The sequence below is a fragment of the Ovis canadensis genome, chromosome 2 (genome assembly GCF_042477335.2).
Source record: "Ovis canadensis isolate MfBH-ARS-UI-01 breed Bighorn chromosome 2, ARS-UI_OviCan_v2, whole genome shotgun sequence".
Lineage (NCBI taxonomy): Eukaryota > Metazoa > Chordata > Mammalia > Artiodactyla > Bovidae > Ovis > Ovis canadensis.
Window position 1 is genome coordinate 85,336,582 of NC_091246.1, and position 26,587 is coordinate 85,363,168.

At 40.4% G+C, this 26,587-nt stretch overlaps 1 protein-coding gene across 6 annotated transcripts in view; it reads right to left on the reverse strand.

Moving 5' to 3' along the window:
- Positions 1 to 4,470: 4,470 nt before the first annotated feature.
- BNC2 (basonuclin zinc finger protein 2) overlaps positions 4,471 to 26,587 on the reverse strand; it is a 481,226-nt gene continuing 459,109 nt past the window's right edge. For 4 of the 6 annotated variants that reach the window (XM_069576625.1, XM_069576623.1, XM_069576628.1 and 1 more), the window contains 2 exons: positions 23,464 to 25,433; positions 4,471 to 7,679 (listed from right to left, as the gene is read on the reverse strand). In XM_069576625.1, the coding sequence (XP_069432726.1) occupies positions 7,019 to 7,679; positions 23,464 to 25,433 (2,631 nt within the window). In that variant the 3' untranslated portion in view covers positions 4,471 to 7,018. The remainder of the gene's footprint in view (positions 7,680 to 23,463; positions 25,434 to 26,587) is intronic. The other 2 variants (XM_069576626.1, XM_069576624.1) reach the window with 1 other exon arrangement.

Below are 26,587 nucleotides of genomic sequence, written 5' to 3' on the forward strand. Positions count from 1 at the left end.
TCAGACCCGCTGCAGGAGGGTTTAGAAAGAAGCAGGGTATCCCCTAATTCCCCAAGGAAGAGGCACACTGAGATCTTATACTTCATTTAGCCACTAACTAGCCACCATTATGATCCTTTAAGTAGTTCAGTATACAAAAATAGCAGCCAATACTTATATATATGTTATTTGGGCTCAAGATGTTTGGGAAGATCACATTTTCACGTGATTTTTCTTTGCACCGTTTGTCCCCTCGTACTTGATTTTGTAAAGCTCATGTGCTTATAATTACCCAAATTCTCCCAAAGTGGAGAATTTACTTTCTACATATAGGATAGTCCCTGTTTTAGTGATTAAACTCAAAGTCCCTGTGCCTTATTATTTTTTTTTTCAGATTGTCAGTCCAATTGAAGGTAAATCTGTCTTGTTACACTATGGATTTGGAGGTTGTCACAGCAAGAAACCTGTGTACATCTAGACTACTGGTTGGAGGCCAAAACTAAAAATTTTTTTTTCAAACCACCAAGCACAACCAATTTGTTTACAGCACGTGCACTTTTTGAAGGAGAGGAAAAACATCTTAGTTCTTTTTTTACAGAACATGGGGCAATCTAATCCCACTTTTGCCACTGACTTGTAGAAAATTTGTTCTAATTATGGGGCCATACCCAATACTCCCAAAATACACGGGCTTAGAATTGCAATACTTAAGTTTCCAAAGACCCAGAGGATGCTGTCAAAGCCAGAATTTCTCTACTGACCCTTTATTTAAGAAGTAGTCTTGTTACCGTGCATTTAATAGCTGGAGAGGGCACCGCAAGGCAGCTGTGGGCTTACCAGAGATACAGTTTAGTGGGTGTGTGTACGTGCTCGTATGCTGGGAGGAGGTGAAGGGAGGGAGGGAGAGACTGACTGTGGATGTGTGTGCATCGGGGAACTCAGTGGGAAAGCCTAGCCCTTGTACTCAATTTCCCCTTCACAAGGCATAAACAGGCAATTACGCATCCTTTTATATTTGATGGCCAAGTGCTGAACTGGAAAGCACACTATTAGCTTGTGTCCCTTCAGGGCCAGGGCAATAAGTAGCCAGCAGAGCTGGGGCTGAAGCAGACAGGGTGTTGTCTGCTGTTAGTGTGACAGTCTTGTCAGCAGCGTTCACATTACTGGAAGGTAATAAAGTGACAAGTAAGTTATTAGAAAGATATGAGGTGAAATTGAACTGAAGCTTCTCGCTGCTCAGCCTGGCTTTTTCCGTTTCCTCTTTTGTAATGGTCCACTATTTGTTACAAACTGAGCCTTGTCTTGATACTCTATATAGAAAAGATTTTTTTTTTTTGCTTGCAGTAAAGGTCAAGTGAATTTACAACAACACTTCAGAGGAGAAGAATAAAGATAGTTTTATGACAACTATAGTATGTTACTTCAAAAAAATATATAGCATTATAATGAACAATAATGCTGATCCAATTCAGTGTACTTGTAAAAATGTTTAGTTTTTTTTTTTTTCTTTAAACCCCCTGTGATCAGGCATTTGGATTTTTCGACAAATGCCAAAGAGATAGCAGTTGATGTCCAGTTATTGCCGAATGACCATAAACCTCATCTTGTGCAAGATGTGGGAAGAATAAGGATGATGGGAGGATACAGGAGAGGATGGGTGTCTGGGCAACAGTGATGTTACATTAACCCACCAGTCAGTTGTACAGCTGGATTTACACAATACTAATGGAAAAGTACCGTGTACAGTGAGCAAGTCCTGACTAGAGGGAAGGGAAATGCCTTTGGGACAGAGCAGATGTGGCCTGATGCTAACATGAGGAAAGCTACCTACCACACATGGTTTGGCCTGGAGGGAAAACGCAAAAGCAGCAAAGTTGCTTTTATGTCTGTAGGAAGGTGAATGAGCTCACATTTTGATCAAGAGATCTTTGCAGCCAAAGAGCAGCACAACCGCGGCTACGGGGGCAAGCCACAGTCACGATGGAGGAAGAACGGACCTACACTGGCAATCATGCCTTTCCCCTCAGCACAACTAGGGCTTGGTCTGACCACCAGCCTTTTCTAGGATCTGGTAGACCCAATGGATCTTTTAGTTCCCTAAGGGACTTGAGCATCACTTCCACTCCAAAAGTAAGAAAAAAAGAACACCCCACCCCCACCCCGCCACTAAGTGCCTGACCTGGCTGGGACTTGAGCTACTCCAGGCAGCACTCTTGCTTTCCTCTTCCCTTCTCAGACTAGGATTCAGTGAGGCACCTGGCCATGGGGTGCTCTGGGATGCACTGCATGGATCCGCTCCCACCCACTGCTAGGCTGAGCTGCACCGGACGTTCCTCTTGACTGCCTCCTTTCAGCGTGTTCACCATTTTCTTTTCTAGTTATCTTCAAACCAGGACAGGTACGAGTCCTCTACTGAACACCCCTCACTTCACTGTAAAAAACTGTGATTCCCTCCAGTCTCTGTGGCACCCGTCTCCGAATGCCCTCCATACTTATTTCAACCCCTCCCATTAGAAACACAGAGAATGAGGAGGAGAAGCAAACTCCTCTAAATATTCCAAGTCTGGGTGAAACGTAAGTGATTTTCCTAAACCTCAAAATTTGTCATAATTTTTGCAAAGCTCAAGAGAAGGAGCGTGTCCATAAGACCAAAGAAAGTATCTTCTGGCTGATTTGTTTCATATGACAGTAGATGTAGCGTGTCTTATGACAGCTGACACTTATTTACTTAGTCGATCTAGCCCAACACTAAAGACCAAGTGCAAGTTAGGACTGCTCAGGTCAACGGCTGGCAGTCAGCAGCATGTCCATCTCTATCTGGTTACTGGCTTCTTTCTGTTTTAATTCCCAAGGGCCTCTGTTCTCATTTGCTTGGCACACATGAGGGGTGTGTACAGAGGAAAAGGAACAAAAGGTCACTTTTTATTTGGTGGGAACCTAGTGCATGGTTTCCCCTGAGTAAAATGAGGAGAATGCCTCTGCAACAGCCCCCTTCTTGATATATTCAAAGCTTGCCTTTTTCTAAAAAATAGCAATATATATATATAATATATGTATATATTATATATGCACACACACACTAACAGGCTATTAACCAGTTATGTGCCTTTCTCCTCCTACTGGAAGGGCCTGGGAATTCATGACCAAAGAAATTACACTATAAGGACAGTGGTGCCATTGTGCTAAAAACAATTTCAAAAGAGATATTTGCCAGCTTTAAAAGGTATCAGCCTGGACTAAGATCTGAGATGCACAGACTTATTTCTATACAATTCATAGCAGAACGAAAAATGTCATGCTTTTTATCACATTTTAAACACCAAATTATTTATTATCTCTTGTTGTTCTTGCTCCGGGTCATCCCCTTTCACAACACACAGACAATCCTTAAAGGAGACTAAGCCTTTCTGATCCTTAAAAACATATAGCTTAAAATGATCAAAACAGAACATTTCAATACCACCTAGCAAACATGCATGTTAATAATACTGCCCAGTTTTGTACCTGTGACAGAATGCTGGTTAAAATGAATCAAATGGGGGAAAAAGGTTGCTTGGATGAAACACTGCATCCTATTCCTTTTTCAGCTGCCCTAGCATGGATGCAGCTGGACAGAGCCTGTGTCACAACAGAACACTCCTATGAAAAAAGAAATGAGTATGAATGGACAGAGAGGAAGGACTCAGTGGTTAAAATGGTGATCACATCATCCTTCCCATTTGCAGATAAGCCTTGGGGTCACCATCTTAACTAGATTTAGAGTTAAGTCAAAACACTGCACTCAGGCACACACCCAAGAGCAAGCAACACTCTGGGACTAGAAGAAATGTACGTTTTCATGATCCTACATCTTATGGACCACTTCTGTCCACTCCCCCTGTCCCTTTTAAGCAATTAGGCTTTAAACTGGAAAATATTATACACCCACTTAAAAGGCCACCATAACATGTGGGCACTTGAGGCACAAAACTAGTAGCAAAGAGAGGAGAGACTTAAAAAGGGCAGGTTGTCCAGGACTCATGGTCATTTCTCCAACAAAAGGCAGGTGAACACATTCATGCTTCTGAGCAATGGAAATTCTGCTTGAGAATCTTGTTACTTCTGGGCTTATTCTAACTGGCTATCCACATCAGCCTGGTTTGTGGTGAGTAACAAACACTTGTTCTAAGCCTGGTTCCTTTGTTGTGACCTGCTGACAGCTATGTAATTCACTCATTAGGGCTCTTTGCCCTTTCAGTTGACATTAAACAGACTAAGCACTGATTTTGTACAAGCTGAGTTCTAATATCTCAACTGAGAGTGTAATTGTTAAAAATCGCTGAAAATGTGTTATTTCATAAAAGTGTCATTTGGTCTATGTACACTTGTAAAGCTAGCGTTTCTATAATCTTTTGCTGGGATACCAACAAAATATTTTTCCACCCTTCTGGAATCAAACCATTTGGTTAATGGGGCAATAGCGCAACACAGAGAAGGCTAAGAGGACCAAAATGTTTGCAAACAAATTTTCATTATTCTAGTTCAATCTTCCACAAACATACTGTACAGAGTCTTATATGGTATAAAACAAAGGAAAACATCTCTGTCTATTCAGTTTAACAACACTGAAATAAAGCAATTAAGACTTTGGGGAATTCAAAGGTACAAGAAAAACAAAAATGGTTAGCACTAATTCCTCAGCTTTTTTACCGTAAACATTTGTCATTAAAACATAGTGTTTGATATAGTTTCTTTTGTACTGCAAATACTTTTGGTCTCTCCTCACTGTAGAACAAATGAAAAATTAAATGAACCCCATAGCATCCTCTGAAGGAGATGAAAAGATAAAGCTGCTAGACACATCTAGCTTATGTTAAGATTCCATTGTTTCTGAAATTTTCACACAAAAATACTGAAGCCTCAACTAATGATGCTTATTTTTGGAAACAATAAATACTGAGGTACAATAAATCCTACAGGAATAATAACAAGAGAAACATATTAACAGTTTCCTTTGGCAAATTTAACGGAAGTGAATGCTGATGTGAACCTAGAAAAAAATAATTACTAAATGTATGAAAAATGGAAATGCCATTAAAAAGTTAAGACAAAGGGAGTATTTCTAACTTTTAGACTGATGAAAGAAATGTTTGAGGCCCTTAAATGCAGAAAAGAAATACATTCTCTTTAAATTATTGTGTCCTGTTCGACAAAATATGCCTTGTTTATCTTTTTCCCCCTCCACTTAAAAAAAAAAAAAAAGACAACAAAACACTGTCTGCAATGCACACCCTAATGGTTTTGGCTGCAGATTGAATCTGAGTAAATATCATCATTTAGTCAGTATGTTGTGGTAGCTGAGGCTGCCGATGTGGTTAACCAGCTCAGGCAACATGTGTAAACATCGGAAACAAAATAAAACAAAACAAAAAAGGTTTGGAGAATCCTCTCCCTGCTCTTTCTCACTCTCGATTGCTTGGTTTCAGGCTTGCTTTCATTTCTCTCTGACAAATCGCGTGGGGAAACGCAAAACACTAAACGGTGAGAGATCCTGTTTTAAACCCCCTTCTGGCTGCTCAGAACGGAGTATTGCTTAGTTCAAGTTCAGCACATGTTTGCAAAGCTTCCAAGTACTGCTGCCTCTACCATTAAACGTCTTTTGATTTTGTCTATCAAACCAGCCTGAATCATAGTACTACTGCAGTACTTGTGACAAATTACACAGCCACATAACAGACCCACTCAGTTCAGACTTTTCCTTCTTTTTAATGGAGAAGGGTCAGGTCCTTTCGCATGAGCATTCAGCTCTTTCACTGTATTCAGCTTTGCTCCACAGTGAGTAATCTGGGCTTTTGTATCCTGAAATATTATCCTGCCTCTAAAGAATAAATGCCTTGGCTGTTTCACACGCATCACTTTGTTTTCCTTTTATGTAACTTAACATATAAGCAAGAAGGATACAATGTTGATTGTAATAACATTCGGCACTTGAAAGCATCACCAAGTGTTTTTTTTTAAAGCGGTTTTCTGGTGGCCGACAAATTGGCCCTGTGGTTATGTTGAGTGACTAATTGTATTTTCTTTTCTGGAAACTTGTGCAAAGTTGGCAGTTTTGTGTTAACACTAATACTTTTGTTTGGCATTTGTGCCCTATACTGACCAGACCATTTTTATACAAGTGAATTTTTTAAAAAAGACACTTACTTGAAGTATGGCAATAGTTTAAGGATAAAAAAGAAGCATGGATATTACACATCCCCTTGTAGTGTATGAAAAAAAGTGCATGACTGGATTTATGTACTAGTACAGGACATTTTAAAAAATCAGATCTGTGCTGTAAGGCATGCCAGCACCTCTTTATCACTATATCTAGCAGGTAGTAAAAACAAGACCATGTTTTTTTTTCCTTAAAAAATGTGCATTAATGCTAACATAAATGAATAGAGCTAGCCAGCAAACTATTTTTTTCCTGTATATCTAACAGCTGGATGTAACTGTAAAAATTAAACAAAAGAGTTAAACAACCATCAATACAATTGTTTTACATCATTGGCCTTTGAAGCCTAAATATTTACAGGTGAATCTGCCATGCTCTAAATGAAGATTCTCTCAAAACCTTAAAGTTCACAAAAGACAACTATAAGAAGTTCCTTTTTTGTGTTCCCCCCCCCCCTTTATCTCTCTGCAGGCAACAGTCATAGGTACAACAAATCATCTCTTTGGAGAGGACCAAAAATTGTTATTCTGTCAAAGTCTGGGCTAGTTGCACGCTTTTATATGTGTGTGCATGTGTATTTAAAGGGTACTTTGTTTCACCTCTAAATTAAAGATCTGACTTCTTTCTCAAAACTATAAAGGAAAAAGACAAAAAATTTCAAAAGCACCTAGTGTTTATCTTCTTATAATCTAAAGAAAATGTGTGTGTGTGTGTAGACACAGGTATACGTGTGTGTACACACACACACACCCTCCCCCAAGTACACAAGCACACACCGACTATGGCAGTTCAGATACATAGGCCGTCTGGTGAGAGCTGGCATTTGTAGTGTCCGTTCTGAGGCTAATCTACTGCAGTGAAGGGAATGTTTTTGTGGAGGTTAGGGTTCTGACTGTGCCGATTCCGGCTTCGCACAGAGGAAAACATCATATTGCAACCGGGGACTTTGCACTTGTGCATCTCTCGCAGATGCACGGTTTTGTAGTGCACCCTCAGCGTCCCCTTGTTGCTGTACATCTTGTGGCAAATGTTACACATGATCCCACCAGTGCTCCCGGACAAGCTGTTGAACATCAGAGACCCTGAAACGTCAGCCCCGAGGCCGCCAGGGAGGGTGGGGGCCTCAGCCTTGTGCGCCGACTCCCCGCTGTCACTCGCCCCGTCAATGTCGTCCAGGAGAATCCCCTCATCGCTGCCGGCATCGGATTCTCTGGAGGAATGGATGCTGCTGCTGGACTGGAGGCTGGAGGTGGTGCTCAGGTCCAGGACCATGTAGTCCTCCGCCATGCCCCTCCCATACCCGTTCAGGTGGGAGTCTTCCGTCCCCGCGGGAGAGGAGGCGTCTTCCCTGATGTCAAGCCCCAGGGGGTGCTGGGCACCATAGATCTTCATCAAAAATTCATCCCGGAGGTCCTTGCTAAGGGAGGGCTGTGATGAGTCCAGGCCCATGTCATCGAGTTCTTTGGTCAACAGTTTACGATGCAGATTTATGTTGGCACTGTGTCTAGGAAAACAAGAGGGAAGGGGGGGGCGGGTAGGTGTACAGGGAGTGGAGAGGGCGAGAAAAAAGAGAGCATTTTAAAATTGATTCAGTTTCCGCCAGGCATCACCTAAGCGCATTCATTGCTAATGACATTATCGTAAAAAGCAAGCATTTTCCTACATCCTCAGGATTAGGGAGTAAGTGGCAGTGGGGAGTGCAATAAGGGGAGCTCTTCATTAACATAATTTTTATAAGAGTGAAAGTCCTCAATGGAAGGATGAAAGCAAACCCACGCACCTTTTTCTGAATGATTGTTCTGTTCCTTTCGCTCTGTAGCAGCATCAGCTGCAGAGAATCTCACAGCAGAGATTTGAAAAAATATACTGAATATGATAAACAAATGGAAACTTTCTGCTTGTCCAAATAATTTGAATTTACCTACAAACAGAAACCCCCTTTTTTCTACAGCAAACACTTAAGAGGTATGAAAAGGATTCCTTAAAAAAAAAGTAAATGGTTTAGATAATTTAGAATTCACTTGACAAAATAATAACTTGTTCCCCCTCATCTTCCTCATCTTATTTAAGAAAATAATTTAGCTTAAAAGGTTAGCAGTTTATTTAATAAAAATAGGGTTACACACTATCTTTAATATAAATCCCCTTTTTAAGAATGATTTGGGAGATCAGCTAAATCTAATAGTAAAATACATTTATCTTCAGAAGCTGCTATATTTCAGAGTTAAAAATAATATTTCAAGTAATTCCAAGTTGTAAACTTTAATCTTAAGAAAAGGTGAAAAACAGAAGTTGGCTTAGTAAATAAAATCCACCCCCCCCATTAAAAAAAAAAAATCACACCCAACAGAAAAAAAGAAAAGGGACCAAAAAAGAAAAAAAACCCACACACGATAAATATTAAAAAAAAATTTCAAGCACAATAATAACACATGGTCCCTCCATTTTAATAATTGGAATCCATACTTCTTAGGCAAGCAAAACTTACACTGTACTCACTGAGTGCTTTGCTTGTATATATATATAAAGAAAAAAAAAAACCAAGATTTGTTCCAGAGCATCCATAGGGATGTCATGATTTACAAAGCCTGATAGGTTATTATCTATCTGAAAACATTGACTTAGTATTTACATCCCCCATTTATTTTTAAAGTGCCCTTGGGCATATACCTCTCTCCACCTGCAAAGGCTTATGTTTGACAAGTGTCTAAATTGAAGGCTACCCTTCCAAAAAGCAAACCAATAAATAAATACAGATGCATAAAAGCTTCTCAATAATAGTGGAAGCTCTACATCTTGGAGAAGTTAATTGTGATAATAGAAATGACCTAGAATGGCCTGGATCAAGTTTGACGGACCTGCTGATTATAATTAAAAAGTATGGAAAATCCAAAATGAGTCACACCATTCAGTGACGAGCGTGGCTAATATTTCTTAGAGATGGTTGAGAGGTATGTGCCTCAGAGACAAGAAAGGTGGGAAACACGTTCCACCTTTCCACACAAGACAATATATTAGCACTCTGGGTTTGAAGGGGCAGAGGGGTGGCGGCCCCCTCTGCACTGCACTTAGAACGGCTGAGCTTACCTTGTGATAATAAGATCAGCTTTCTAATCTTTTGCTAAATCGATCACAAAAGAAAGCAAGAATGAGAGACAGAGAGAGAAAAAGAGAGAGAAGGAGAGAGAGAGAAAACAAATTCACATTCTAGACATCTGGTTTGGAAAAAAAAACTTAAACAATAACATAGGGATTTAAAATGTTCTGATCAAAAAATCATTTTCTGTCATAAGCGATCATTTCATATGCTGTCTTGATGATTTTCAGATCAGCCGCATCATCCAAAAGTCATAAATTAAACCAAATTCACAGCATCATCGTCATCCATAAACGAGTTCTATACAGATGCATGCAGTGTTGCGGATATGTGAATGATAAACAGAAGTGGTCCCCAGGGTCCCTGCTCTGACAGTCGCGCCCCGTCTCCTTGGTGTCAGATGGCAGATGATTCCAAATGCAGGTTGTTAAGCAGAGTGCAGGAAATGCCTACTGAGAAATCTTTCCCCTTGACATGTGGGTATGACACCACCAGAGTTATTACAAGAACGTGGAAATAGAGTTACAGTATGTACCATTACTCCATTGATAAAACAACCTGCCAACCATAAGCAGCTCGCAAAATCCTACCCCTCTGTGTATTATTTTTAACACCCTCCCCTCCCTTTCTTAATTTCACAAACACACATTTTGCGATGACTTTAATCTAGAACTCTGCTGCTTCTCACACATCTGCAGTTACCGCTTCCTAGATTCACTGCTGAGAAAACAGCAGCCAGACATACAGCAGTCACATCAAGACACACTGAATAAGGAAGAATAAATTAACATTGACAAAAGGACACACTGATCCCCAGATGGACACATCTTCCCTGAGATGACTTGTGAAATTACACATCTCCACTGTTGTGTTACCAGGAAGAGATGTTTCTCTTCATGTCTCACTTACAGCAATAGAAATCCGTAATCTAATTAGATGAGGTACCAGCCCTCAATATCTGTCAACCAAATGATGTGCAGAAATGTGTAGACCAGCTCTGGCACTCGGTTCAACAGTGTCCCTTTTCCGCTGTCAGCAGTACTGTTGGCCTCTGCTAATACAATTACATTGACTTTTATTCAATTAAGTGCCATCCTTGCCTTTAAAAAAAAAAGCTACTTTATCAATTGATTCAGGTGTAATGCAATAATAAAGATGAACTCATGGCAGTGCATTAGCTCTGCTGTTCATAACTTCAGTACATGGGTTCATTCGTGGTAGTCGATTTCCATTATGCAACCACAGTTCAAGAGGATTGATTCTTTTATGTTCATTTCTTAATCTATTTCATTTTTGTGTAATAATCTTCCTAAATACCATATGCAAAATACGAGAAGTAGGGATAGGAAGAACGTGCGGTGGAAAGCTTACTGGTTTACTCTCCTGATGGTGGGCTTGGAGCTATTCTAACTTAACTTCCAGTATTACTGGAGTGGAAAGAGGCAAAGCAAGAGGAGGGAGAAGAGAGAGACTCTTGAGAGAGTCGTGATCCTGTACCTCAGGAGGTTAGCTTTGCCTCCACAGGATGGACAAAATGCAGCGCCTGATGTTAACAGACTTGGACTCAGTCAGTCCAAACCATGAGCTGCCACAAAACACTACCGAGGAGAAGAGACGGAGACCAGGAGTTAACAGCAGCTTACAAGTTTACACGGACCAGCAAAACCTAGACAGGTGCAAAGGAAGATGAAAAGACACAGAAAGAAGTCACCAGGAGACTCTCAGGTATCCAAGGAAGAGGATTCCAAAAAGTGGAAGAAGACCAGAGAGTATGCTAGAAATGGGAGGACCCCCCGCAGAGGAAGCAGGAGGCAACTGTCTGTAATAAGGAGCAGGAGGGCTCCAGAAAGGAACAGATGTGGAGTTCTCCAGAGATGAGTTTTTCTAGAAAATGAACCTAATGTTCTGAATATTTGTCTCCAGAAAAGAGGAAAAAATAACCATGAACTAAAACTGTATGAGAACTTACTATATAAGAATGTCAGCAGTACAAAAGCTGTTTCTATGTGCGTTGACTGAGTATTAGGTAGGTAATACCAATATGAGGAGGCAGCTTCCTCTTAGAGAGAAAAAAAAGATGGATGAAAACAGAAGGTAAGTTGATAAGTAGAGGGAGGAAGGATCTGATCTTACTGGGGATCCCATCAAGACAGTAGGCCAAAATGTAGTTCCATGATGCTCACTTTTAAGAACACAAACTATATCTTATTCAACCTCAAGTCTCTTGCTGCTCAAATAGAATACTGGGTTGACCAAAAAGTTCATTCGGATTTCCCCATCACATCTGATGGAAATACTCTAACTTTTGATCAACCAATACTTTGCACATGGACATAATTAAAAGTACGTTTATTTGACTTCAATCAGTAATAGACAGAGTCTTAAAGAAACTTTCCCCAAAACAAATTATAGAAGTGAAAACGATGATCCCAAGATTGGAAACATGTACCTAAAGATTTAAGAAGAGACACAGATAATATGGCAGAGGATAATCCTGACCTTCTCACACCCCACTGTGGTGCAAGGTATTGCTACATAACTAGGGCATGACACAGTCCTATAACGGGCAATGCTTAGAACCACAAATGTTTCTTCTGACCTCTGCACTCATTCCTACTATTTCTGTACTGAGTTTACCAAAGCCTCTTGAAAACTAAGAGCACCCTTAAAAGCAAAAGGTAATGAAGCTTATATGACATAGAAGAGGTCATGAAATCAGATTTACTCTTTGAAATGCGTGGTGGGAGCACTCTCACTAGATTAAAGTGGACTGCCACTCTTTTTTTTGTTTCTTTAACAAAAACAAGTCAATTATATCTCAGTTGAAAAAAGAAAATTTTACCATGCAACCACAGAAGACAGCAAATCCAACAATCAAATAAATGCAAACCCCCTTTACAGAAAGTCAGTCCTATCTAGAGCTTTTCTTTCCTCACATTTCCCTTTCTAAGCTTGTTCAAATACCTAGTTCAACTTAATGCAATGTTTAACCATAAAAAGAAAAAAAAATTAAGCACACTGAAAAAATGTTTTGCGATTTTAACTTTGGTTTTGAGATACAAAGAACTTTTTTAAAAATAAGAATCTCATGACTAAGAAAGTCAAAATGTGGCCATCAAACTGTATCAAGCTATAGGTTACATAAGAAGCCCAATCTAACCTTAATTCTTAATCAGTTCTGAGCCATCCTAAACTTACTGAACTGAAACAAAATACTTGATAATTAATTGCAGTGCCCCAGGTGAAATGGAACTGAGGCTCCATTTTGACCTAACATTTGCCTTTATTTTTTCTTCTTATCTTTGCCACTTCATACACACATGCACACACCTCAAACTGTCCAGAATGATCACAGTGCAGTATACACAGCAGATACAACCACATATAGTGTACGTGTGTTTTTATGTATGTATATGGGCATCCATAAATTTATATTCAACCTGTAATATAAAATATAAAATCTGGATGCTGGGTTTGAGTGTATCGTTGGACACTGAGTCAATATTCCTGATCGGAAATGTAAATCTGCTCTCTAAATCCACAGAAACGAAAAGTTAAAACTTCTGTGCCTTATTTATTCTTTTATCTAGATTGCCATGACACTACCTGTTGTCCTGAATGCCTCAAAAATATGTGTATTCCCATTTATTGATGGTGGTATACTTATAGCCCTGTGAAGTCATGGTATTTTTGATAGTATATACATTTTTGCAAAATGAGCAGGTGCTCTCTAAGGTAGTATTTAAAGATTTTCTCCAAAAGATCTGAAAACCATCCCCAGCTCAGGAAATTCAATGTAAAATTTTAGTGAACAATGCTCAACCCCTCCCACCCCCCAAAAGTACAGAAGTACATGATAAATGCAAAAAACAAAAGCTAAGCAAATTCTTACAAATTAAAAGTATGAAATCCAGTCCCTTCAATCCCTTTCAATATAAAACAAATCATCCATACTGGTCACGCAGACAGTTCTCTCTCCATTCAAATTATTCACTTGAAGATAAGCTCCCACCAAACTCTTTAGGGGTTTAGCTAATTTACTGCACAGATACGGCACGTCTGTTGTAATAACAGGTAGGATGTATTGGGGTCGACCATTTATCAGAATTAGACTTCTTTTCTCAATTCACAGTGAATTATGCTGCCTACATGACTCCCCTCTCTCAGAGCCTGCCATCCCCTTACGGCCCCTAATGTGGCAGGCAAACCAAATTGACAGTCTCATCTTGTCAACAAGGGGTGATTCTCCTGAGAAGCCATTTAACTTTGCCGAGGAAGCAATGTATTAATGTGCCTGTCCCAGGAATGTTAATCATCTTCAAGCTTCCGACCTAACTTTGACGTGAACGAAATCACCAAATTTGTTTACTAAATGAATCGTAATATGCTAATAAGAAAGCATGACATATATGGAAAAGCCAAACAGATGGTTTGTTTACTCCACTTTGCAACTTTATAAATGTTGTAACTCTGAAGATGTTAGTGAGAATTATTGGTTTGTTGGCAGAGGCGAACGTGTCTCTCGCATACTAAATCTGGCACTACGGCTACAAAACAATTTGTCATTGCCGTGGAATGCTTAAAAAATGTTAATGTGGTGATGGCATGTGGGAAGGAAGATTGGTGGATGGAAAATGTCTATGCTGGATGCTCAGGTTAAGTGCAGAATTGATATCCAACGCTGTTCCCTAACCATTTTACTTCTGAGCTGTATCTGACACATCGAGGCTTCTCGAGGGTGCTGATTATTCAACAGATAACCTGTTGCGCTGTAATGTGAGACGTGTGTTACACTGTGAATAGGATTATGTTTTCACAGCATTTGGAAAATTTCTCAATCAGGCAGCTCATATGGTGCTCAGCTTACTACTACTGTTGGGTAAGAGAAAGCAAAGCCATTCATCCCGGCATCTTTTAAGGACTTGAATAAAACCTGAGCTACAATTTTGAGATGTATATTTACCCTGGATGAACTGCTGCTGCTGCTCCTGCTAAGTCACTTCAGTCGTGTCCGACTCTGTGCGACCCCATAGATGGCAGCCCACCAGGCTCCCCGGTCCCTGGGATTCTCCAGGCAAGAACACTGGAGTGGGCTGCCATTTCCTTCTCCAATGCATGAAAGTGAAAAGTGAAAGTGAAGTCACTCAGTTGTGTCTGACTCTTAGCGACTTCGTGGACTGCAGCCTACCAGGCTCCTCTGTCCATGGGATTTTCCAGGCAAGAGTACTGGAGTGGGGTGCCATCGCCTTCTCCGCTGGATGAACTAACTCTCCAGTTTTCCATCCCATGTTTTACCATCTTATACAAAGAGTTCCGAATATCTATTTCCAAAGCAGTAAGAATGCATTTTTCTCTTGACATTCAAATTTCTTCTCCTATTTAAAAATAAGCTTTCTTTTCTAGTGTGTACAACATGGAACATCAGTTTCTTTCGGAGATCTTTTTCAAAGGAAATACTTCCTAACTATCCAAGAAGGTTTTATATCATTAAAACAATTTGTGATCTTTTAAAATGAGAGCATTAGGGATGTGTGAATTTCCCAAGGGACAGGATTTTGTAGGCAATATTATAATTGAGCTACGGCCTTATCTAGAATTCTGTGTTGAAAATGAAACTATTTAAGACACATGAACAAGCAGAATGCACAAAAATCTAATTTATATCTTTGGTTAAATGGTGTCAAAACTACCAACAGGAAAACTTCAGTTAGGCAACCAGCAACACAACTATGCTCCCTTCCAATGTTTAGAAACATTCAGATTTTTCGGAAATTCTTTTTACCCCTGATTCACACAAGCATAACCATAGAAGCAGAATTCTGTACGCAAGCGGTGCTTATTGCTTCCAATACCATTAACCACTTCCCCCAACTTCTTAGTCCTATATATACATACTGAGACCAGCACGCATCTTGTGGGATTCACCTGGTGTATCACCACAGAAATTTCTACCCATCTGCCGAAGAGAAACGAGAGCAAACCGAGCTAAAGAAACCTCTGACTTCATCTTGTTGCCCAAGGATCACTTCGAAGCAAGAAACATTAGCAGCTTTCCCAGCCTGGCGCATCTCATTTGAAACATCTCCTCGTTCCTGACCAACAAAGAAAATTTCAATAAGGTACTTTTACTGGTTTAACAACAGTGAGCTCTTGGGATTGTCAAAGTGCTAAGCCTTTTCCAAGGAGAGAAGAAATCAGCAGCTCAAATATAATTAACCTTCCATTCTCAATGCAAACTGCCACGCACAGGAGCTCTGCAGTCTATTAGCGAAGTTATAATGGCCAACGGGCAGAAGCGAAATTGGTCAAAAAGTTGGCTGCTGCTGTCATATTTTTGGAATTATGATTAATGGCACTAATAATGTGGATGATTACTGATATGTGTATCTCCAGCAGTTTATCATATTGCTCTGGCTGCCTACGTCCACAATAAGCAGGATGCTATCATTTACCTCTTTATTGAAGGCAATCCTTCTCTTGAAGGAGCATATTCTAATTACTTCGTAATGTTTTATGTCTTAAACATTTTGCAGCTCTGGACCTTGCCAACTGCTTCATGTCTACCATTGATTAATTACTGAATGTTTAATCAAAATTTAGAACCTAATGTAGTCATTTATGAGCACACTGCAGTGCCAAAGTAGTTAGGCTCTGCTCCCAAGTTTGGGGAGTGCTGGGTTAAAAATCAAATCCCAGCCAGGCATGAGGATCCAAGAATTTCACCTTGGGTGCTCTGAGGTTGCCAATTCCATCTCTGCTGATGAATGGAAGGTAATCTAACTACAGGGTAAACAGCATCTTTACCTCCCCTCGCCCCACTGGCTCTCTCTTTCCCTCTTCTCCTGATTCCCTAATCAACAGAGTGCCGCTGACTGCTTGCTTCTCAGAGCAAGAAGGTTCTTCCTGAAAACCCATCTCAAGAACATAGCTTTGAAGTGGTTAACAAGTGAAAAATAATTTGCTGGGACAAATACATAAGTTTTTTTTTTTTTAATGTGGATTTTTTATGGTACTGTCATACAACCATTCACCGTTGAAGTTAAGTGTTTTTTTAATACCATTACTGAACTGCTGAAATGGATGCTAATATAGCTTGGAGTGCTAATGGCAAGTCCTGGTAATAAAAAAGACAGACTGCTGAATGAAATAATTTCAAGTAAAAAATAGAACAAAAGTGCTCTCTCTCTTGCTCTCCACTTTTATTGAATTGGGACTGACTGAGCCAATTGCTTTAGAAGTCTGTAAAACACAATTACTAGTGAGCGGACTGACCCCCCAGTGCCCCCTTGGTGACAGAGCGGACTAAAAAGCCAGCAGAGTTCGAGCGGCTCCCCTTAGCTGGCCGTCAGACCCAGGAGGCTTACTTCTGAAGGTCTGTCATTCTCATCGCCCAAATCTGTCTCTTCTGACTGAAAAAAATCTTATTTCCCATCCATGTGCTAAAGTAACTTCATACATCATTTCCCAAGATGAAGATGTCTATTCTGGCAATTAAGAACGATCTGTCTTTTGATATTCTGATTTATGTGGTTGTTCACATATAAACACACATATACTTTATGTGGATACATTTACATGAGAACGTTAGCATAGTTTTTGAATAGCTGGCAATAATTCCAATTGATATACGCAATAGCAAACTGGAGCCATCACTTACATATGTTCAGGTTAGAAACACAGCTTTTTTTTTTTTTTCCTAAGGTAAAGTCAAAATAATTAGAGCAAGCAAGAAAAAGAATTAAACCAGAAGTAGGTAACATTTTTCCCCCCTAGTTAATAAAAGAAGTAATAAACTCCATAAAGTACTAGAGTTAAGATCACTAACACTTCAGGCATAACAGCTTTCTACCAGGAATTTACAACTCCTGTTTTAATTCAAGCTGCTTGCATTGGGACATAAAATCTAGGTATTTTTTAAAAGTGTAGCTTTCTGTTAAGTAACTGAAGAAAAATTGTCCTTTCCTGAAAAGCATTCTTTTTTCCTCTTTCTCAGCTTGCTTCTCTCTCACACATGCACACACACACATCTTGGCACTCAAGAATCAAAGTTAATAAATCCTTTTTTTATGACATTGTAATTTTTTGGCAAGTGTAAACTCCTTTCATATTCTGCCACATTCATTTATTTGAAGCTTGTGGGAGTCTTACGGCAAAAACATTAAATTATTTCTGAGAAGGCTTTTTAAAAAGAGAAAAAAGAAAGGCTTTCTAGCCCAACCTTCACAATGAAATTTCAACAGAGAAAGAAAAGTCTGTTTCCTTAGCACAACAACAACAAATCACTCAGCAAGAAAGGGCTGGTAGACGCTTCTTACCTTATGGAGAACCCACTTTTGCAGGATACAAGCAAATACTAATATGTATATGAAGTTTCATAACCTGCTTCCAGGTGAGAAATGGCCTTTCTTATTTGTTTTAAAAAAGAAAAGACTATCTACAAAAACAATTACTTAGAATGAATCATTATGAGAAAGAATGAGACCAAAAAAGTCTATCCGGGGATCAGATAGATGATGGGAAACCCAAGGGAGACAGAAATCATTAAGATGACCCTTTCAAAGTGGTGCTATCTTGAAAATTACCACCTATGCATGCAGTATGTACATGCTGATCTAAATGCTATTTCTGCCTGGATTTTCAAGTTCCCGATGGAGAGAGTAGTAGCTCATTCCTTTTGAGGGAAGGTAGGAATACAGGGTATATGGAAGCATTGCATTTACGCAGTGGAAGTTACGTAGTCACAAGAGATTTAATGGTACTCCTATCAAGAGAAATTTGTAAGAACTTCTTTGCATCATGGACAGGAAGTCCTTTGCTCACCATTAAGCTTTGTTGTCTAGTTGGTAGGCAGTTTGGTGGAAGTGATTGGTGTACTTCTTGGGCTGGAGGAGTGAAAGGTCAGCAGAGGCTTAAATGAGCTTGTCTTACATCCAGCTGGGCCAGCAGGAGGTCATTAGGAAGATCCGAGGCTCATGGTAGGCTTGACAGAGTCTCTCCCCATGATGCAAGGAGGCCGTTTTGCTCACTGCCCTTCTCCCAGGATATAAAAAGAACCCCCGAGACAGGAATGACACTGAAGTTTATCTTACTACCAAAGTTTCGCTTGAGGAGGGCACAACTAGCAATTACTCAGAAGGGGGAATTTATTTTGTTTGCCTTTGATGGAAAGTAATGGAGATAAGTACAAAAGACCTATTGATCTCCTGGCTGTATTGTGAAACTAAAAAGAGTAACAGAGGGGGAAAAAATGTCTTCCTTTAAAAGTTAGAGGACCAACGTGACTTTACCTTTTAAAAGAATTCTGGTAAAGGTGAGCTGCAGTTTGGATGGCAAAAAATATAGGAAACGAAAAAGCTGATGCCTTAAAAAGTGTTCTCTTCTCGTACTTGGAGAAGATTAACACACTGTTTGACAGCTAATTGTATTAGGGCAAATACACTAATAGTTATCTTAAATTGGTGCTAAGTGGCTTATTTCTTGGAGGTATTGCCTGGTGAAATCATGTGCATTTATTGAAAATCTCTCTTTGGAAACTTACAGAGAACTTTTCTAAACAAGAATGATGGCAAAAATGGATGTCGCTGCTGGGAAGGTGAAAACAGGAGGCAGGTAGCATGTTTTCGCATCTTCACTTCTGCTGTTAATGTATGCAGTGGCTCGTCAGAGGTAGCTTATGTTAATTTATTCCTGCACACCTGTACAGGGCTGGAAGTCAGGTAATCAAACAAGCAAAAACCATACATCTCTGCTTTTTAGCTACGGCTACCCAGAGGCCTATATAGGAACAAATTTAGTTCTGGAGACATCAGCAGGTTTTAATAAACCAAATACAGATGTCTTACTTCATACAAATCAAGAAGTTTACATGTTTAAATCTGGATGGATTTAAGTAGCAATCAAAGAGAAGGTTTCCACTTGGCACCAATGGTTGCCTCATATTTATTTATAAATCACCCTAAGCAAATATTATTTTGTTTCTAAATTTATTCATGGGGCTGAATCACCTTTCCTACACCTTGAAGATCAAACATAATGCTTACCTTTCTGATAAAAGTCAAGACAAACTGTAGCAATGAGTGGCCACTATTCTCAGAGGGAAGAGAGGAACAAAGATGGTAAAATTCATGTTAAGATGAAAAACAAACAGAGTAAGTATTTCTTTCTATGTAGGCCATCTAGTTTCTGTAGACAAAGTCTTCATTATAGTTGAGGGAGTTTTAAAACAGCGAATCACTGAAACAGGTATAAATAGATTTTTAACATACCAACAAATGATAAGGAATTCAGTAGAAGAGGACACAGGGGGTTTTATTTTTTGGAATAAAAACCAAATGTAATTTATAAATGGGCTTCCCTAATATACAGATGATCCATGGACACTCAGCCCTCCTGGGGATCAAAACACCAGACAGAGGATAAGAAATGACCATAGAAAGCCAGGGCCAACCAATTCTATGACATTCTTCAAGAAAATGTCCTTTATGAAGACTGTAGGTTCTAGGCCAGTTAGAATTCTTCTTCCCAGGGAGTATTTTCATAGGTATACTTCAAAGCCTAGAGTCAGCTTTGCTGTTCCCTGACAGAAGAGCATCTTAGCAGAAAAGTCAAGGGACAAACAAGAAAGAAGTACAGGTGTCTAGTGACTGTTGGGTGTAACACTACACACTACTATCAGTATACACTCAAACACTTAAATATCAGCCATCGCCTTATAGTTCTGTAGTTCTTTACAGGGAAAGTAATTTACACTGTGCTTCTAAAACTCAGAACAAAAAGTACCCTAACAGCCACCTAATGACCAGATGAATTGGAGTTTGTGCATATTAGCTTGCTCTGTGTCATTAGTGTGGAATGGTCCTCTTTGTTTTTAAATTTATTAAACTCACGCTCATTCACAAATGTATAGAAAAGGCACTTCTGATACTTCAGTCAAAATCCTCAGCCCTCACAAACCTTGCTTGTGCCCCACTCTCTCTCTCTCATGTCCCTTTTGGTGACTTCACACAAAGAATATTGTTTTTCAAAAAGCCTTCAATCTGAGCTTACAACACCTAGAAAGATGCTAAGCGAAGACTTGGACATTTAAACTAGTTGCCAAATGTAAAACACAGCACTTACCATCCTTCTATTTCCATCCCGCTAACTGCCTGTCTGAGACCACACACGACTCCCTCAAATATAACCCTCTTGGAAGAAGCCGAGGAAGACCTGTTTCTCACTCCAGTAAGGTGTTCTAAGCCCAAAGACAAGAAGGCTGCTTTCATAAATGGAAGGAAGAGGGTTTATTCTGTTAAGTTTTATCACAGGTAAACCCCTTGCATACTTTGACCCCACCTCAAAATGCCTTCTAATGCTCTGTTTGCACAAGGAAGATACTGCAGAGTCCAGAATGGATGAATCGAGACGCTGGGGAGAGGAGAGAAATGGACACAGGCACAGCAGGATTAAAAACGGAGGGGGATTTCTGCTTGGGAAGGTGTGTTGGTGCAGAGAAAGGCAAGAAAACTTAGCCTAGCTTCATAGTGAATTGAAGAGGAAAAAAGCAGGGACATAAAATTCCTGGGGTTCTTGTGTCTGATACAAAGAAAAGTGAAGAGACAAGGGAAGAGAAGCCTACTGGGTAGATTTGAGATGTGACGCAGAGGCTTTGTGAATAAGGAGATCAAATTACGGGTCAACATTAGTTGACGACAATGAAACAGGGGTACAATTATAGAGCAGTTACGTTTCCTGAGATGCAGAAGAGGATGGTATTTAATGGCATCCCTGTTTTCGCTTATTCGGTGGTAGCTACGCTCACATATTAAGTCATAGACGCAACAAGGATGAACACTCTTCTTATAAAAAAAAAGTTGAAGTATCAAAGTTTCTGCTAAGTGTTTACCCTTGGGTCAAAAGATTTGAGGACTCTTGAAAAGCAAAGTTTCAAGTGAGAATCAGAAGACTTTCTTGTACTTTTTTTTTTCCAATTTGCTTTTTATTGTGTGTGACAAAATTCCAGAATTAAAACGATTTGGCGTGACATGCTATTTCACCCATATGAAATGTAATCACCTGTCTTCTGGGGTTTGCAATCTCTTGTGAGACTGAACATACATGGGAGAATATCTGTATTATGCTTCCCACCTGGAATATCCTATATCCCAGTTATCCTGGGCAGTGGTCTCAACTTGTATATGGATGGTCAACCATGGAATGCTCAATCCTTAGAATAAAATTAGAGATTGAAATATTCTGCTTCTATCAATAAATGTTTTTCCTCAGACAAACCACCCTCTCCACAGTACTTCCTTATACACTGAGGCATAAAAACAGTGCTTGCGTTTTCTAGTGGCTTGATGTAAATGAAAGCACCAAGCTTTGGGTGTTGTAGCCTTTGGTCCCAGAGCCATTTATCTGAGTGTTATGACTTGCAGTATTTTCAGCAAAACAACTAAAACTGTGATAGGAATTCATGCAAATAAGCTTAAATTTTGGCTTCTCTTCAAACACTCCATTTCCATAAATATTTTATGCAGTTTTTCATGAGTCTTTTATTTTTGTTAAAAAAAAATCCAATGCATTAACCTCATTATCACAAGTGCACTATTTCAAATGTAAAAGAATGAATATTACTTACAAACGTGGGGGGGGGATGGATATAGTATTATATTTTATTATTCAAAGTCTAGCTATCTTAACTGCTGTATTCTGGGACTGTTAATGATAACCTGGAACTTCAGAACTCTGTGACCATAAAACATTTTTACAGAACAAGGTAAATGGAGTTGGGGGGAGGGAATTTTTTAAGAAGATAGATTTCTCTTCAAAGCATGTTTTGAATTGTATGAAGAAAGCCACTGAATTTTTTTCTCAGAGCTTTTGCTTTTCATGCATTGGGTCCCATGTATTTTAGTATAAAAGGAAAAAGTATTTTCTTCTTTAATTTTAAGAGGACTGAACTTTTAAATATGGCAAAAACAGAACATTCTAGAGGCAGGTCGCTACTTTTCAGTGTACTTCTATTGTAAGTTACTTTATCAAACAACTCTACCCACCTGGGAAACACTAGAATTTGGGGGCTGGCTATTTGGAAACTTCCTAGTTAATATTGTTTCTTCTACATATATTGATTTTTACCATGTAAAAAATTTTCTCCAGATACATTATTAAAAGACAATGTAAAACCAAAAACTGCATTTGTTATAATGGGATGAACTAACTGTGTGACTCTAGTTAGGCTGGTGTGTAATACTCTGCTCATAAGCTTATCTCCACAAGGGGAGAACAACTGTGCTACTCCACCGCTGACCACCTTAACACATTCCTTTTATATTACATTTTCTTTAAGATTGAAAAAGAACACTGTAGGTTTAGGACCAGCTGCTTCTGTTTAAGCCCAACTGTTTCAGAGCCACAGCTACATACCTAAGTTGTGATGTCATCTGAAGGCTGGACATAATATATTCTAACTGATCCTCAAAGTATATGCATGCCTCCCCTTCTATGCATAATTCCCATGACACACTATATTTCAGAGATGTGCTCAAAGACATTGTGAAGTTGAAGTAACCCACAATCGTCATAACATTTCCCCGTCTCAACAATTACTTTGGTCCCATTTTCTTCCGCTATTTCTACAACTCTTAAAGAATTCATGGACACACTAAATACTCATGTAAGAACGATAACATTTCTGGTTATACCTACGCAGATGCAGGCTGTCTCGATGTCCTGGACCTATGGTTCTTTCCATCCGTAAATTTCTGTTTCTATATTGGATAAATACGTGTGTATGAAGATAATATATTGATTTAATTATAAAGCCACAAGGCAAAGCAGAAATATATATAACAGAAGCTGCAGCTTCTAAGTGAAGGTTCACGGGAAAGCAGGGAACTGTGTACACAGTTAACTTATTCACACCTAGATGCATGGAGACACACACACACACATACACACACACAGAGCACAGAGAAAAATGGCGTGCATTACTGAGTAAGATGGCGTATGATTCTGCATGCTTAATCAGAACAAGCATCGACTGCAACAATCCTTCACGAGCATGGCAGCCTGGGGATCACGCGGTCACTGTGGACAATCTTTACAGTGCATCGAAAACATTGAAGTTGGATTTTTTTAAATGTGTCAAGTCCACCATGACTGGCACCCTCCACCCCCCAGCAGGAGCAGCCAATGGAGATTTACTGACCTGTCTCTGCTTCGGCGAGAGGGGAAGGCAGCGTTGCAGCCAGCCACCGTGCAGACATGCATCTCTTTCAAGTGAACGTTTCTGTAGTGAAGCTTCACGCTGTAGGAGCTTTTGAAACTCTTCTTGCACACATAACAGATTTTAGGGTCTGGGCTAGAACACAGGTCCCCTTCTGGGGAGAACTTCTGAGGGCTGCCGTAATTCAGAGACGATGTAAAACTCTCGTGCAGGGCTGCCATGCTGGCACCCCCGCCGTTGTACAGTCCATACTGGCTCATGTAAAACATGTCATAAGTGGGATCTGTAAACTCCTCCTTCACCTTGATGACATCCTGGTGAGAGGGCTCACTGTGGTTCTCGTCCGGCCTCTCACTGCTCATCAGGACTTTCTCGCTCACCTCACCATGCATGTGCTCATCCCCCTCCATGGATTCCTCACCGAGTTTGGGTTCCGAAGACTCAGACTCATTCTCATAGTCCCGCTCAGGTTCTTGGTCCTCAGAAGTCATGCTGTCAGCCCTTCTTATTTCTGTCCTTGAAATGCACCGGGTCCTGCTATGCTTAGAAAAGTCCTTCACCGACATGCCCGGACTCATCTCCTCCTGGGAGTGGCAGTGATTGTCATGGCCCCCATCGTTGACTACGGCCCCACTGTCGTTGGGGTCGTCATCGTCATCGTCAAACTCATCGGCGGTGTCGATAATTTCCTTCTCGATCTTCACAGGCATGCTGGACTTCCTGGGCTTCTTCTTGGGTGCCAGGTCGGCACTGGGCTCATGAGTGGCCATCATCACTACTGGCGCTGCTGGCTCAGAGGAGGGTGGGGGGTGCTGCTCTATGGTACCACTGGTTGGAATGATAGGACTGGTCGGGAGGGAGGTCGGAGGACTCACCATTTCCCCTGGAGTGAGTAAACTTCTATAAAATGGAGGAACTGGTTGGACAGTCTTTAGTCCAGAGAACACCAGCTGGCTAGGGAGAGGGTTCTGTAACACGGGGTCTAGTGGGGGAGTGGTAAAACCCATTGGGGGCCGGCCAGGGCTCGTGAGTGTGAGATTCGATTTTGTACTTGCTATGACGGGGGTGGCGGCCCCGGACGTGGCCCGGATTAAATCTTTGTCTCGGTTGTTCCTTAGCATAGGCATGTGAAGGCGAGGGTTAGGGTTCGCACTGTGGCGATTCCGGCTGCGGAGGGAGCTAAAGACCATATTGCAGCCTTCAATGGTGCACCGATGTTTGATCTTCAGGTGAACGGCGTTATAGTGGATTTTGAGAGTACCTTTGTCATAGAACGTCTTCCCACACGCATTACAGAACACTCTTCCCTTCCGGGAGGCTGACCCCATCCTTCTCATCCGGTGGATCCGGAATGAGCTCTTCGGGTGTTCAGTTTTGGACAGATCACTAACTGGGGCGGAATTCTGAATGGGGGACACGCAGGCTGGCTCGGTTTTGGGCTCCACGTTAGTGATGCTGGTCAGGGCATTTCTATTGGGCGTTTGATCGTTCTTATAGGGCGTGGGGGAGACTTCAGACTCACTGCTCTCATTATATTCATTCTGGGTCGAAAGGCTGGGCTCCCGCAGCCTCAGTCCTGGTTGTTCTAACAGCAGCCCGTTTGGAGGCAATCCTAGCAGCGGGGCTGAGACCGGGTTTATGTACTGGAATGGCAGTAGGAAGGCAAGGCTGTTGGGGATGTTTTCAAAGTGATGAATGCTGGAAGGGTTGCTGTTCTCTAGATGGGCGAGGAGGCTAGGACTCCTGGTGCGATTATTGCTCTCAATGAAAGTTCTGATGTCTGAGTCTGTCTTTGAAGATGGTACAGCTACGGCCTGCCCTTCTTTCTCCTGAATCGCCATCAGCTCCACGATGGATTTGGTTTCTCCGAACCGCAGAAACTGCTGAAGGGTGATGATTTCCTCTTCTCGAGACATGATGGCCCAGCGGTCCAGCACCTTGCCGGCAGCATCCTGGAGGCCACATCAAAGAAACGACAAAGACAAACACAGAAACTTATTGATTGTGCATAATTATTCAGTGCAGCTGAAGGTGCTCTGTCTGCTCACGGAACACCGCGAGCAAGAGCAGAAAACAACATGCAAGCTCTGTTAATATACAAGTTGATCCACAAAGCAAACTTTTCTGCCATGCAAATGCAGTCATTAGAGTCACAGTTAGAGAAACAGATTGAGTTTAATAATATCAAAGCAAACAAAACGTAGACCACTGGGGCTCTGTGATCTAAAATGCCTACACTCTACTGCTACTTTTAACAACAATGGTCTACAGACTATGCAAGTATTTAGCATATATCAGTACAAGACGCAAACTCTTGCTGTGCAACCCAGTGTATGCAAAAGCAAAACATAACATGGTACCTTAATCTTTATCAAATAGTGACACCACAGGAAGGAATTAGGTACATTTTTCAAATTTTATTTTTTTCTTTTCAAATTTTCTTTAACACAATCAGACATGACACTGGATTCAATGATGAGACTTCTTTTAAATAAGATCTATTATCTGAATTTCTAAATCACGAAGATGAATGAAGTAGCGTCACCCCCACACTCACATTGCTATGCTGTATTCCTCCCCTTTCGAGTGGCTGAATTTTAGTGTCATGCTATAGTAGGCAATTTCATAAGGTAGAGTAAGGAAACACAGTAGTTGTACTTTTTCTGAAAATTGATTGTAATTCTATGATTCAAAGTTTGAGTTAAGAGTATTTGACTTTTTATGATCTTGTTATAAATGACAGTTATAGATATTCAGAAAGTAAACATGTGATGGATTTAGATAAGAATGTGTAAAAATATTGTCTCTTAACATCCTGCTCTGATAGTAGAGAGCGTCCACAGAGAATACACATCAGTAATCACCAGACTATGTGTTGTTAAATATACATTAAAAAGCATTTCACACTTTCATTTTTGCTAGTAACTATGAGATATGCCTGGAGGTAGGACTTAAAAATCCTGCAATGTAATGTCAGGCAATCCATTTCAGTATGGATTGAGAGAAACCTATTCAAACACTTAATGGCTCCATCATCTTCTAGGGCACAGCTCCTTCCCACCAGGACAGGACACTTGACAACCCTCTGTGAACAGTACTTGTTCCA